We start from the raw sequence: 15,440 nt of genomic DNA, 5'->3' as shown, positions 1-15,440 counted from the left end.
TCCCGTCACAGACTGGGGGAGGGGGGGCTCCCGTCACAGACTGGGGGAGGGGGGGCTCCTGTCACCGACTGGGGGAGGGGGGGCTCCTGTCACCGACTGGGGGAGGGGGTACTCCTGTCACCGACTGGGGGAGGGGGGACTCCTGTCACAGACTGGGGGAGGGGGGAGGGTTGTGTCACAGACTGGAGGAGGGGGGGCTCCCGTCACAGACTGGGGGAGGGGGGGGGTTTGTGTCACAGACTGGGGGAGGGGGGGCTTTGTGTCACAGACTGGGGGAGGGAGGGCTCCTGTCACAGACTGGGGGAGGGGGTCTCCTGTCACAGACTGGGGGAGGGGGAGGGGGTTGTGTCACAGACTGGGGGAGAGGGGGGTCCTGTCACAGACTGGGGGAGGGGGAGGGGGTCGTGTCACAGACTGGGGAAGGGGGAGGGGGTTGTGTCACAGACTGGGGGAGGGGGGGTTGTGTCACAGACTGGGGGAGGGGGGCTCCTGTCGCAGATTGGAGGAGGGGGGGCTCCTGTCACACACTGGAGTTGGGTTCAGCATGGAGGACGTCAGTGAACCTCAGACGTCAAGTCACAATGGCGATGACCACACAGAGCCAGACACAGCAGTGCACTGGACGGAACTGGAGAAGTATTGGTGTGCATTACCAACCCCTTGTTGCATCAGGGAGGATAATTGTGAAGTTAAGCAGAGTAACAGGATGTGCAAGTGGATCCAGTGTGGAGAGGCAGGAGTGGCACTTTCTGGAGATTGATGAAACTAGAAGATGGACCTGGGGTGGGGGACCTCATTGTATTTCATACTGTTGCTCTGGAGCTGGTATCAAAGTGATGTCGCTCTTCGCAAATTCAGCTTTTTACATCCAACACCCGCTTCACCCCCCCCCCACACACCTCACCCAAGCCCCCACCCTGACTTGTCTGAAGATCCTTCTCGCCCTCCATGCTGACCCCAACTGCTGTCTGGCGGAGCTGATGGTCCAAGGTTGGTCTTGCCCCTCCCGATCCGTGAACGGGCGTTCAGTGCTCTCAGGAAAGCAGCACTGTCCTGGGCTGTGTCCCATGGACTCGGAGTATCCAAAGGGCCTGTGACATAGTCGGGTCTCCTGGGGCTCGGGTACGAGCGCAGTGCCTTGAGAATGATTGGGTTTCTCTCTTGCTTGACTGACACAGTGGGGAATTTGTAACCGAGCTCTCCGGGCAGGAAACCCACGGGGATCGGGTGGAACGTCGGCTTTGCACCCCGCCCAATATTCCTTGCCAGTGACCAGCGGAGAGTGATATCGGGCGGGTGCAAAACCGGCATTCCACTCGATCTCGTCCCGTTCCCAACGGGCACAGATTGAAGATGTTTTCAGCAAGAGTAGTACCGTTTTCCTTGAAATGAATGGTGCCTACTTTGTGGAGTTGAAATGGAGAGGAGGGGTTCCCCGGCCGTCTATATGTGCAGGGAGTTCCCAGGGAATGTGCCAATATTTACAAGGGGGTCATCCTTGGAAATCTTTGCTGACCACTGCATTACTTTTAATTCTTTGTTTTTTTTTTGCTCCTGTTTAGTGTGAAAGTGAATCACTTTTACCAGTTCCTCTACAGTGATATGAAGAATCAATACCTCAAACTTCTGGCTGCCAGGGTAATTGCAACCTTGCTCTTTCCACTGTCTCCACTGTTTTAATTTCAAGTCAGTCACCAACTTGTAGAAATCGAGCACGTTTTAATCTGTATCGCAGAAAGGGATTGTGGGCTGAAGCTTCATTGTGCCAGTTTTGGGTCTCCTTATTTAAGGAAGGATATACTTGCAATGGAGGCAGTTCAAAGAAGATTCACTAGATTGATTCCGGAGATGAAAGGGTTGTCTTATGAAGAAAGGTTGAGCAGGTGGAGCCTATACTCATTGGAGTGTAGAAGAATGAGAGGTGATCTTATTGAAACATATAGGATTCTGAGGGGGCTGGACAGGGTAGATGTAAAGAGGATGTTTCCCCTTGTGGGGAATCTAGAACTAGGGAAATAAGAGTTTCAGAATAAGAGGTCGCCCATTTAAAACGGGTTGAGGAGGGTTGTGAATCTGTGGAATTCTCTGCCCCAGAGAGCTATGGAGGCTGGGCCATTGAATATATTTAAGGTGGAGATAGACCGACTTTTGAGCAATAAAGGAGTCAAGGGTTATGGGGAGCGGGCAGGGAAGTGGAGCTGAGACCATGATAAGATCAGTCATGATCTTATTAATTGGCAGAGCAGGGGCCGTATGGCCTACTCCTGCTCCTATTTCTTGTGTTGTTATGAACTATCCATAGCCCAGTGGCTGGCCTTGAGCCACTGCTGATCTCCATGTGATCCGTCTGATCGTTGCCGCAAAGTATTTCCTTCGCACATCCTGTGCTTGAGCATTTGAACACCCAACCTGCTCATAAGACAACCCCTTCATCTCCAGAATCAACTTCGTGAACCTTCTCTGAACTGTCTCCAATGTTGGTTGAGGAAGGAAAGTTGAGCAGGTTTAGTCCCTTTGACCTGTGCCATTGAATCGCTCCACATCCGTCTGACAGACGGGGGTCTGAGTTTTAATATTTCTTCCACAGGAGACTCATCAATTGATGATTTAAAAATTCACAGGTTCATTCTCTGTAGTTGCAACTGATCATTATAATTGTTGGCTAAAGTACGGTTTTAAAACACTGGGTGAATTGTAGAAGGACCCCACTAGGTTTAATCAACACACACCACCACATTTTAGTCAACACTTTGCGAGCAGCCCACAGCAGAGGCTTTCAGTTGGGATGGATCTCTGAATCCTCGGGAGCCCATGGGAGTTCAAAGGTCATCAGGTTTCAGTGTTTATGGCTGTTGCTGTATACTAATATAAACTGTGTGTGTGGTGATGGTGCTATGCATCTTCGAGTAGCTGACACTATTGTTTGGACCAGGGCTCCCGCAATGCCAATATTTGCAGGGGATGACACACATTTGAAAGCCAGTGGCCTATGTTCTGTGGTGTAGTGCCCACTCTTTTATAAAAGAAAGACTTGCATTTATATAGCACCTTACACACCCTCAGGACATCCCAAATGCTTTACAGCCAATGAAGTACTTTTAAAGTATAGTCACTGTTGTAATGTGGGAGACGCAGTAGCCAATTTGCGCACAGCAAGGTCCCAGAAACAGCAGCGTGATAATGACCAGCTAATCTGTTTTTTAATGTTGGTTGAGGGATAAATATTGGCCCAGGACAACGGGGATAACTCTCCTGCTCTTCTCCGAAATAGTGCCGTGGGATCTTTTACATCCACCCGCGAGGGCAGACGGGACCTCGGTTTACCGTCTCATCTGAAAGACGACACCTCCGACAGTGTGGCGCTCCCTCAGCACTGCACTGGAGTGTCAGCCTGGATTATGTGCTCAAAGTTTCTGGAGTCTACAGTGACTATTGGCTGCTGGCTGTCGACTTAGAATGCAGACACTTTCCAATCTCTCTGAATTGAATTTTAAGCTGAGTATTTTTTGTTCCTGTATCAATTTGGATGTGTTCCTGACGACAGCAGTACCAGATCCTGGTGTATAATGGCGACGTGGACATGGCCTGTAACTTCCTGGGAGACCAGTGGTTTGTGGAGTCTCTCCATCAGAAGGTGAGCTTGTTTTTGCTGTAGTTCAAAGTATGGCTGTGGCCGGTTTGCTGTGTTGAGGCGAGAGGCTTCGAGCTGTGTGGAAGCCGCACACTGCTAATCGTGTGCCTGGTTTGGGGCCAGAAGAGTGAGGGCCCAGGGGCAGCATGGACCAGCCCACACTGCGATATGTGTGCACACTAGGCCCGTGCAGCAGAGCTGCTCTCCGGTCGTCTTGGATAACCCTTGCCACTGGTCCAAGACCTAGCTCTGTCAAGCCCGTGTGGTGGCTGGTGTGCAACAGTCACCCCATGTTAAAAAAATCCACCCACACACATCTTCCACCCCTCAGGATGTAGTTCGGGACCTGAAATATCAGGTCCTTCATTGAAACATCTGTGAACTCATCCCTTTTTGGTGTGGAAGCAAGTCATATTCGTCTCGAGGGACCACCTATGATGATGACCTCTGCATCTGACTGAGAATGACACTTTGCACAGAACCAGTTATAGCGAGGGTCTGGGAACTTGCAGAGACTGGAGAAATACAGTACGCTGTATGGGACTCAAATGTAGGCGTTGCTCCGTTCATTTTGTGCATGTGTGGAACTTTTTATGTACATTATGTAACAGACACGACCAATGCAAACCGTCGGTAGTTCAACCCGTTCTGAGCTTGCTCGCTCTCATGTTGGGGTAAGACCAGTAACTGTGCTAACTTCCTCACCATTACTGCCCCCCACCTCCCCCCCCAGTGCAGATTCTCTACTCTTTCCTCTCCTTGTTGTCTAGCAAGAGACCAACAAGAGACGGGGTTAATCCAGGTTCCATACAGCAAGTGACAAAGCCCTGGTATAATAGACCGACTGCTCCTATAGTTTAATTTCTCTTCCTGTGCCTGGCCTCCATTTGGAATGATTGAAGTCAGGGCATCTTGCACCATTTACACCATTGGGCAGCACCTCTCTAACCTGCGACCTCTACCCCCTAGAAGGACAAGGGCAGTAGGCACAGGGGAATACCACCACCTTCACGTTCCTCTCCAAGTCACACACCATCCTGACTTTGAATTATATCGCCGTTCCTTCATCGTCGCTGGGCCAAAATCCTGGAACTCCCTCCCCAGCAGCACTGTGGGAGCATCTCCACCACACGGACTGCAGCGGTTCAAGAAGGCAGCTCACCACCACCTTCTCAAGGGGCAATTAGGAATGGGCAATAAACGCTGGCCTTGCCATCGACACCCACATCCCATAAACTTTTTTTTAAATGACTAACCATAAACAGTGTCGGGGAATTCCTGCCTGTTGCACAGTTACGCTGTAACTGGGGATGAACCCACTCAGCAGCTGAGCAAAACCCAAGACAATCTCCCCCAAAGCCATCTCCTGATCGCACGGCCATGTGTGCTGCACGATTTATCAGTGCAAGATACAAAGGACCATCCTTCCACACAGTGCTTCAGCTAAACAAGTGCTACTCACCCCATGCTATTCAAGGCAGCAGTGTCAGCCAGTCTCTTCATCAAAGGCCGCTCTGCAGGAGGCTGTGTCACATTGCAGGACAGGGTGATAGAAACATTTATAGAGCACGTTTTTCGATCTCCAGATGTCCCAAAGCACTTTACAGCCAATGAAGTACTTCTGAAGTGCAGTCACTTTTGAAATGTAGAAAATGTGGCAGCCAATTTGCGCACAGCAAGCTCCCACAAACGGCTGAGTGCAGATTGGCTGCTACATTTCCGACAAGAAAAAAAGACCAGATAATTTGTTTTAGCTATGTTGGTTGAGGGGCAAATATTGTCCAAGGCACCAGGGATCTTCTACAGCCACCTGAGAAGGCAGGTGACGCTTCGCTTTAATGTCTCCTCCAAAACACACCACCTTAGCACTCGAGGAGTGCTGGCCTCGATGTTTTTGCACAAGTCTCTGGAGTGGGACTTGAACCCACAACCCTGCTGACATTTTGAGGCTAGAGTGCTGCCCACTGAGCCACAGCTATGTGCATCTATTAGGTTTGGATATATCCTTGAAAAATAAAAATGGGGGAGCTGGTACAGGCACGCTGGGCCAAATGGCGGCCTCCTGACCTGCAAGAGGTCCCGACTTCAATTGTTGCAAATGGAGACCAGGCAAAGGAAGAGAACTGAAACTACAGGAGCAGTAGGTCCATTATACCACAGCTTCATCACTTGCTGCATGGAACCTGGGATAATCCCGTCTTTTGATACTCTCTCGCTGAGGAACAAGGAGGGGGTACAGCAGTAAATCTACACTTCAACATCCCATTACTGCGGTGCCTGTAAACACAGTCACAACATCCCATTACTGCGGTGCCTGTAAACACAGTCACAACATCCCATTACTGCGGAGCCTGTAAACACAGTCACAGATATACTCTGAGATCCCATAGTTGGGAGTTTCCAACCCACGGATTTAAATTTTTGATACAATACAAAAGTTGTACTCCGATACTGAATGCTGAAAAGTGCTTCACTGATGATGATGTTCTGCTTCTGAGTAAGATCCATCCAACTCGTGAGTCCATTGCTATCCACTCTGTGGATTTGGTGGCTCTGTAGAATATACAGAGACCTCTCCATGGGAATACACGAGAGTTTATTCAGGCAGAGAAAGTTTCTTGCCTTGTAAATCACAATGCTCTTTTTAACTGGGGCCAATCTCTGGGGCCAACCACTGGGCCAAGCATAGCATGGCTCCACCAAGGAGATGATGTTGAGATGAGTCAAATAATGCTGGTCAGGTGACATCAGCCTTGGGTTTTAAAAATCTTTCATTTGCAGGAAAAGGGCACGGCTGAGGGAGGGAAGGAGCAGTGGTTTTTGAGATCGCCCTAGAATCCGTGCAACACGAACTTTATTCCACGACGTATCCGTAGTACGCAGAGGTATATCGGGATCTTCTGATCCACTCCTGCGACCTCTCTCCCTGCAATTATTGGCACGCTCCTGCGACACCTCTCCCTGCAATTATTGGCACACTCCTGCAACCTCTCTCCCTGCAATTATTGGCACATTCTGGTGGTCACAATCCGTGCAAGGAGCTTGATTCCGAGTCGAGTCCGCAGTAGGCAGAGGTATTTCAGGATCTTCTGACATTCTTCACAAAGTGTTGTTGGGCCCATCTTGTTGAGGGGAGAGGAGTAGCGGAGAGTTGGAGCCGCTGCCCTGTCGGAAGCTCAGTCCCATGTGTCTGCACCTGTTTTGTTTCCCCCACAGGTGATGGTGAACCGTCGGCCCTGGCTATACGACGACGGGAATGGTGACCAGGTGGGCGGATTTGTCAAGGAGTTCACCAACCTAGCTTTCCTGACTATAAAGGTATGGCCTCAAGATAAGAATGTGAATTATGAATAAAAACAAAATGCTGGAAATCTCAGCAGGTCAGGCAGCATCTGTGGAGAGAGAAACAGAGTTAGCGTTTCTGCTCGTTGACCCTTGGTTAGAACTGGAAGAAGTTCGAGATGTAACAAGTTTAAGCAAATACAGAGCCAGGCAAAGGGGGAGGGGAAGGATGAGACGGAAGTTCATCTTTTGATTAGGCAGCACAACTTTCTGGCCTAAACATTTGAGTTCAACAATTTCAGATCATAACTTCAGCTTCCGCTTCTTTCCAGAGAGCAGCAGCTGGTAATGGTTCTGCTGTGGTCATTTACACCTCTTCTAGACCCATCCTATGTTTCTTAACTTGTCCCATTACCATCTCCTTTCGCCTCGCACCATCATCCCTTTTGTCAATTAATCTCTCCTGCCTGCCACCCTCTCACAACAACAACTTGTTGTATTTATTTATATAGCACCTTTAATGTAGTGAAACGTCCCGAGGTGCTTCACAGCAGTGTTAGGAGATTTATAAAATCACAGACCTTCCCTTTTGTTCTTTCCTCCCCTCCCCCTGTCCCTGCCACTTAAAACCCTGTTACATCTCTAACTTCTTCCAGTTCTGACCAAGGGTCACCGACCTGAAACATTAACTCTGTTTCTCTCGTCACAGATACTGCCCGACCGTTGAGTGTTTCCAGCATTTTCTCTCTAACCCAGCATCCGTGGTATTCTGCTTTTGTTTTAGAGAGAATTATAACTTGTCTGGTATATGCACAGGTTGAACGTCCGAGATCTGGAACCCTCGGAACGAGGCCGTTCCAGATTCCGGGTATTTCCGGATTTTGGAACGTCGTTGCCTGGGCCGAGGTAGGTAGGGTCGGGCAGGCGAGGGGAGGGGCCTGCCGAGGTAAAGGGAAGTGGGGAAGCCGGGGCGAGGTTGGGCCGGGACGAAGTCAGGCAGCCGAGGCGGGGGGGGGATCCGGATTTCGGAACATTTTCCGGTTTCCGGACGACCCCGCCATGGATTGGCCCAGATTCTGGAACATTCCGAATTTTGGAACTCCGGATTTCGGACGCTCAACCAGTGAATGTGCAGAACTCTCCTGGGAGGCCACAGTGGGTGAAGGCACTCGACCAACGGCAAGCTCGAGTATACGGACCCAGGTTCTATCTGTCGTGTTCGCTCATCTTAGTCGGGGCAGTGAGTGAGGAGTGTCACACTGCCTCTCAGACCCCAGCAGAAAGGGCATAGGAAATCTTCCACCCTCCATATCCAAAACTCTGCTGCCCTTACCCGAACTCGCGCCAAGTCCCATTCACCCACCATCACCTGTGCTTGCGATTCACATTGGCCCTCAGTTTGTCAATTTTAAAATTCTCATCCTTGTTTTCCAATCCCTCCTTGGCCTTGCCCCCTCCCTATCTCTGTAATCGCCTCCTGCTCTACAAACCTCCGAGATATCTGCGCTCCTTCAATTCTGGCCCCTGTCCATCCCCTATTTCTTTCACACCACCATCGGTGGCCATGCCTTCAACTATCTAGGCCACAAGCTCTGGAACTCCCTCCCTAAACCTCTCCGCATCTCTACCTCTCTCCTTCTTTAAGTCGCTCCTTAAAACCTACCTCTTTGATCAAGCTTTGTCTCAGTGTCAGTTTTTGTCTGATAACGCTGTGAAGTGCAGTGGACTGTTTTCCTACATTAAAGTGCTTTATAAATGCAAGCTGCTGTTGGAGGGGCCCTCCCCCCTGCTTCCCCCACCACCCCCACCCCGCTTCCCCCCCCCCCCCCGTCCCCGTCCCCGCTCCCCCCACTCCCCAGCCCTCCAGCGAAGTCCTCGTGAGCAGAATGGTCACTTGAGAGCAGCAAGGATCGGTGTGGCTGTACCCCAGCACAAGTTGGGCCCTTCAGCAACAAAGGAGAGCGTTTCGAAGAGAAATAAAAGTGGATGCTGATAATTAGGCATTACACTTGCAATGGTTGTTTCCATTTCATCACGACAATGTTTGGTTCTCAGGGAGCGGGTCACATGGTGCCAACAGACAAACCACAAGCTGCGTTTACCTTCTTCAGCCGTTTCCTACACAAGGAGCCATACTGAGACCGACCGGCCAGAGTTACACCAAGACTTTTGAAGATTGAGCTCGCGTTGCTGGACAAGTGTGCATCTAAATGGAGGATGTATGTGTTGAAGTGTGTTCTGCGGTAGTACGTGGAAGGATTGAGTTGATGTCATGGGCTGTGAACAATCCATGAAACATCACCTCCAATCCAAAGAAAGTTATTGCCTCCTAACACACTCTAGAGCGGGGCTTTTCTGTGCAAATATTAAACATTCCCAGAGAGTGCCTTACAATTATTGGCACACTCCTGGGACCTCCCTCCCTGCAATTATTGGCACATACATGGGGACTGACCTCCCCGCAATTATTGGCACACTCCTCGGACCTCCCTCCCTGCAATTATTGGCCTATTCCTGGGACCTCCCTGCCTGCAGTTATTGGCACATTCCTGGGGACCTCCCTCCCTGCAATTATTGGCACATACGTGGGGACTGACCCCCCCGCAATTATTGGCACACTCCTGGGACCTCCCTCCATGCAGTTATTGGCCCATTCCTGGGGACCTTCTTCCCGGCAATTATTGGCACACTCCAGTGGTCAGCTACCCAAAGGAGAGCAATGCTTCTTGTAGTGTACAGCAACAGAAATAAGTAGCTTGTAAATCAAGAAATAGACAAATTCTGAAACCCAATGAACTCCTGGGTCCTGGCACCCATGGTGGAAACCTAAATGACGTGATTTTAATCTAGAGAGAAATATAATGATCCCCAACTTGTTTAAGGCTGTTAGTATGAGCGATACTTGAAATTCAAATGAACTGCAGACTCCTCCATGCTGAAGTGATTAGGCACATTTCAGTTAACACGATGTATGAATCTGAAAGGTAAAACTTTCAAGATGGCGAGCTTAATAGGATTTGTGTGACTTTCAATTTTGAGCTTTGCCGCTTCTGACCTTCGCTGCTGAGCCACACAATACGTTTGCTGTGGTTCAATTTCTCTCGCAAATCTGGGGCGATAGGGCCCATGGGAAAATTTGGTGCTGTATCTGAGCTCCACCATCAGTGTGCTGTTGGAACATTACTTTTATACTTGCCGACATTTACCGTAAAGGAGGGGCTTCTGTTAGCCAATTCTCTGAACCTGAATACGCAGTCGGTTATGATGATGTGGATCGCGCTGCCTGAAAGGGCGGCGGAAACAGATTCAAGAGTGACTTTCAAAAGAATTGGATATATACTTGAAAAGCAGAAAATATGTAGGGCTGTGGAGAAGGAGCGGGACCAATTGAACAGCTCTTTCACAGGCACGCTGGGTCGAATGGCAGCCTATGCTGTAATTATGTCGGACCGTCGTCCTCTCTAGTGATTTAGATGGGTTTTTTTCTGGGTGTGATTACCTTTTTTTAAACTGATTCACAAAAAAAATGAGGGTGGAATGGCTAGGAGCTGGGGTACCTGAGGATTCTCCCCTCCGTGCACAGGAGATGAGGAAGAGCGTTGCCGAGGGTCCGCTGCTCCGCAGTCAGCGTGCGAAGGCAGCTCACCACTTCAGCCCATTACTGATGGGAAGGCAAAGTGGGCACAGCCTTCACCCAAGGCTTTCCCTGAAAATTGCACTTCTCGGACTTAAACACCTCTGCTGTAAATACCGCCATTCTGGCTCTGTCCCTCTTTATATTTGAGCCAGTTATGCACGATAGTGAAGAATCAAATACCAGGGATGCATAGAGGGAATATTGGGAAGCTAGGAGTGTAAAGGGCAGACGGTCTCTCACCCAAAGGGTAGTTGAGTTGTGGAATAGTTGAGCAGGAAAGGCCGTCAATGAAGACAGTGTAAGTGGGTTCAAGAGAAAATGGAATCGATTTCTGGATTGTGGGGATGGTGGGTAGACGGGGTCTATAGGTCAATGGGGTGGGGGGGTGGACAGATTTGTTCAATATATTAGTCCAAAGTGTTCTTGTGAGTTAGGCACTAAGTGGGGCTCGGGCTGCTGGAATGCTTGCTAGGGGGCAATCTGCTTTTTCCAGACATTCCCTGCAGGGTATCATGGTCTGGCTTTATGCCTTCTGCATCAGATAATTCAGTGCCTACAGTATCTGTGATCTGATGTTTCTTGGAATATACTACTGTTCTCAAAAAAATATGCACAATTTCTTCAAACTTGTAGAACTGTTAATAAAATGTTCTTTTGAGCACTTCAGTTGGTTTCTTGTTAAGCCTGTGTTACCTCTAGACTGGACTACCCCAACTCCTGGCCGGCCTCCCACATTCTCCCCTACGTAAACTTGAAGTCATCCAAAACTCAGCAGCCCATGTCCTAACCCGCACCAAGTCACGATCAATCATCACCCCCGTGCTTTCTGACCTACATTGGCTCCTGGTTAAACAACGCCTTGTTATCAAAATTCTCATCCTTGTTTACAAATCACTCCATGGGCTTGCCCCTCCCTATTAGAACATAAGAAATAGGAGCAGGAGTAGGCCATACGGCCCCTCAAGCCTGCTCCGCCATTCAATAAGATCATGGCTGATCTGATCATGGACTCAGCTCCACTTCCCTGCCCACTCCTCATAACCCCTTGTCCCCTTATGGCTCAAGAAACTGTCTATTTCTGTCTTAAATTTATTCAATGTCCCAGCTTCCACAGCTCTCTGAGGCAGCAAATTCCACAGATTTACAACCCTCTGAGAGAAGAAATTCCTCCTTATCTCAGTTTTAAATGGGCGGCCCCTTATTCTAAGATCCATGCCCTCTAGTTCTAGTCTCCCCCATCAGTGGAAACATCCTCACCTTGTCAAGCCCCCTATCTCTAATCTTTTTCAGCCTCACGATCCCACAAGATGTCTGCACTCCTCAAATTCTGGCCTCTTGAACATCCCTCATAATGAGCTCAATTTGCCCCGTTTTTTTTTGTATATTTGTATTTTTCCAAGTTTCCCCCTGCGATCAGTGCGGCGTTACTGACAGTTACAGTTTTTCTAGGCCAATGTTTTTTTGACGTCCCTCCTGTCCGCCGGTTTTTTCAATTGTTCGCAGTTTGGCCAACATTGTTTTCTCTTGGGTCGGTGTATCTGGCCACTCCCGAGAAACCTTCTGCTGAGTTATAACCAGCGCACATTCACAAATCAGCGCAGAAAGACACCACATCGTTTTTAAATCGAAGATTTTGGAGGGAGTCAGGAATATCGTCAAAATCAATAATAAAGTTCAACTTTTATTTTTACCTGTCAACGTAGAAATGTAAATTTGTTGGATTTCAGAAGTTCTCTTTTTTTTACTCACTCACCCGCCACCAGCGAACATCTTGAAGCAGGGCTGGAGGGTGGTAGGTTTGGCCAGCAGAATCGGCCCCGCACCCGGACACACCGGCTCGGGGCTCGGCTACAAAACAAGCCGTGGGGGGGGGGAAAGAGAGAGAGCGAGGTGCCGATCGGAAGGCTTGGAACCCGGGGAGGTGGAGGAAGAGAGAGAGGTCACAAGACTCCAATTAAAGGGTGGGGGGAGGGGGGGCAGGGGAACAGAAGCAGTCACAAGACCTTTGGGTGTGGTCCATCCATACAGACCTGGAGAGATACAACTGCGAACCTGTGCTGCCTGCTTTCCTGCCATTTTGAGCTTCTTTCAAAGGTTAAATTTAAGTATAGGGGCAATACTGATGATGCCATTGCTTGTGCGAGCCTTCTGCATCATGTGCAACGTAGGAGACAATTGGTTCGACTTCATTTCTTATAAATTAGGGATGCGTGCAATAAAGGTACAGCAATTATCATGGGCGACTTTAATCTACATATAGATTGGGCTAACCAAACTGGTAGCAATACAGTGGAGGAGGATTTCCCGGAGTGTATTAGGGATGGTTTTCGAGACCAATATGTCGAGGAACCAACTAGAGGACTGGCCATCCTAGACTGGGTGAGGTATAATGAGAAAGGACTAATTAGCAATCTTGTGTGAGGCCCCTTGGGGACCATAATATGGTAGAATTCTTTATTAAGATGGAGAGTGACACAGTTAATTCAGAGACTAGGGTCCTGAACTTAAGGAAAGGTAACTTTGATGGAATGAGATGTGAATTGGTGAGAATAGACTGGTAAAGGATACTTAAAGGGATGATGGTGAATAGGCAATGGCAAACATTTAAAGATCACATGGATGAACTTTAACAATTGTACATCCCTGTATGGAGTAAAAATAAAATGGGGAAGGTGCTCAACCGTGGCTAACAAGGGAAATTAGGGATAGTGCTAAATCCAAGAAAGAGGCATATAAATTGGCCAGATAAAGCAGCAAACCTGAGGACTGGGAGAAATTTAGAATTCAACAGAGGAGGACAAAGGGTTTAACTAGGAGGGGGAAAATAGAGTATGAGAGGAAGCTTGCTGGGAACATAAAAACTGACTGCAAAAGCTTCTATAGATATGTGAAGAGAAAAAGATTAGTGAAGACAAACGTAGGTCCCTTGCAGTCAGAATCAGGTGAATTTATAATGGGGAACAAAGAAATGGCAGACCAATCGAACAAATACTTTAGTTCTGTCTTCACGAATAACCTTCGGAAGTGTTAGGGGACCGAGGGTCTAGTGAGAAGGAGGAACTGAAGGATATCCTTATTAGGCGAGAAATTGTGTTTGGAAAATTGATGGGATTGAAGGCCGATAAATCCCCAGGGCCTGATAGTCTGCATCCTAGAGTACTTAAGGAAGTGAACCTAGAAATAGTGGATGCATTGGTGATCATTTTCCAACAGTTTATCAACTCTGGATCAGTTCCTAGGGACTGGAGGGTAGCTAATGTAACGCCACTTTTTAAAAAGGAGGGGGAGAGAAAACGGGTAATTATAGACCGGTTAGCCTGACATCAGTAGTGGGGAAAATGTTGGAATCAATTATTAAAGATGAAATAACAGCGCATTTGGAAAGCCGTGACAGGATCGGTCCAAGTCAGCATGGATTTATGAGGGGGAAATCATGCTTGACAAAATTTCTGGAATTTTTTGAGGATGTAACTAGTAGAGTGGACAAGGGAGAACCAGTGGATGTGGTGTATTTGGACTTTCAAAAGGCTTTTGACAAGGTCCCACACAAGAGATTGGTATGCAAAATTAAAGCACATGGTATTGGGGGTAATGTACTGATATGGATAGAAAACTGGTTGGCCGACAGGAAGCAGAAAGTCGGGATAAACGGGTTCTTTTCAGAATGGCAGGCAGTGACTAGTGGGGTGCCTCAGGGCTCAGTGCTGGGACCCCAGCTATTTACAATATACATTAATGATTTAGATGAAGAAATTGAGTATAATATCTTCAAAGTTTGCAGATGTCACTAAACTGGGTGGCGGTGTGAGCTGTGAGGAGGATGCTAAGAGGCTGCAGGGTGACTTGGACAGGTTAGGTGAGTGGGCAAATGCATGGCAGATGCAGTATAATGTGGATAAATGTGAGATTATCCACTTTGGGGGCAAAAACACAAAGGCAGATTATTATCTGAATAGCGGTAGATTAGGAAAAGGGGAGGTGCAACGAGACCTGGGTGTCATGGTACATTATTGAAAGTTGGCATGCAGGTACAGCAGGTGGTGAAGAAGGCAAATGGTATGTTGGCCTTCATAGCTAGGGGATTTGAGTATAGGAGCAGGGAGGTCTAATTGCAGTTGCACAGGGCCTTGGTGAGGCCTCGCCTTGAATATTGTGTTCAGTTTTGGTCTCATAATCTGAGGAAGGATGTTCTTGCTATTGAGGGAGTGCAGCGAAGGTTCACCAGACTGATTCCCGGGATGGCTAGACTGACATATGAGGAGAGACTGGATCGACTGGGCCTTTATTCACTGGAGTTTAGAAGGATGAGAGGGGATCGCATAGAAACGTATAAAATTCTGACGGGACGGGACGGGACAGGTTAGATGCAGGAAGAATGTTCCCGATGTTGGGGAAGTCCAGAACCAGGGGACACAGTCATGAGCGGCACCTCCTCCAAAGTCAGTACAACAGTGGGAGCTTCATCCAGCTCTATCTCCTCACCCTCACCCTCACACCCATGTTCTGGGTCTGGAGGGTTGGATTGGAAGATGTTCTCCTCTTCAGGCTCGTCCGCGTCTGAATCTTCAGGGTTGTCCTCAAGTTCTGTAAACTGTAACAGAACAGTCAAATGGTTAACAGCAGAGGAGGGGGCAGGGTGGGTGGCATGAGTAGGCTCACACAGTGCAGGCCAGGCAGCAGGCTGATTTGAAGGGCCACAATGAATTTGCAGGACTTACCCTCCCTCTCGAGTGTGGGCCCAGCTTGTGCAGTGGTGGTTGCTTTTCTCCAGGCAGGACCCATCAAAGCAGCGACCCTCTCTTCCAAGGGTGTCAGTGGGTGCAGATTTGCCGGGCCTCCTCCTGTTCGAGTTCTTTCCCTTTTATTATGTGCCACCTTCCTCTGCAAAGA

The 15,440-nt window shown here is 48.7% G+C and overlaps 1 protein-coding gene across 6 annotated transcripts in view; it reads left to right on the top strand.

The window, feature by feature from the left end:
- The window catches only part of ctsa (cathepsin A), a 77,032-nt gene that overhangs the window by 50,588 nt on the left and 11,004 nt on the right, over positions 1-15,440 (top strand). For 3 of the 6 annotated variants that reach the window (XM_070895880.1, XM_070895878.1, XM_070895879.1), the window contains exons 12-15: positions 1,563-1,638; positions 3,545-3,634; positions 6,848-6,949; positions 8,969-11,216. In XM_070895880.1, coding sequence (XP_070751981.1) covers positions 1,563-1,638; positions 3,545-3,634; positions 6,848-6,949; positions 8,969-9,052 — 352 coding nt within the window. In that variant the 3' untranslated portion in view covers positions 9,053-11,216. Of the gene's footprint in view, positions 1-1,562; positions 1,639-3,544; positions 3,635-6,847; positions 6,950-8,968; positions 11,217-15,440 lie in introns of those variants that run through there. The other 3 variants (XM_070895884.1, XM_070895882.1, XM_070895881.1) reach the window with 2 other exon arrangements.

Source organism: Pristiophorus japonicus, chromosome 12 (assembly GCF_044704955.1).
Source record: "Pristiophorus japonicus isolate sPriJap1 chromosome 12, sPriJap1.hap1, whole genome shotgun sequence".
NCBI lineage: Eukaryota > Metazoa > Chordata > Chondrichthyes > Pristiophoridae > Pristiophorus > Pristiophorus japonicus.
This window is presented reverse-complemented; position numbering and strand designations above follow the sequence as displayed.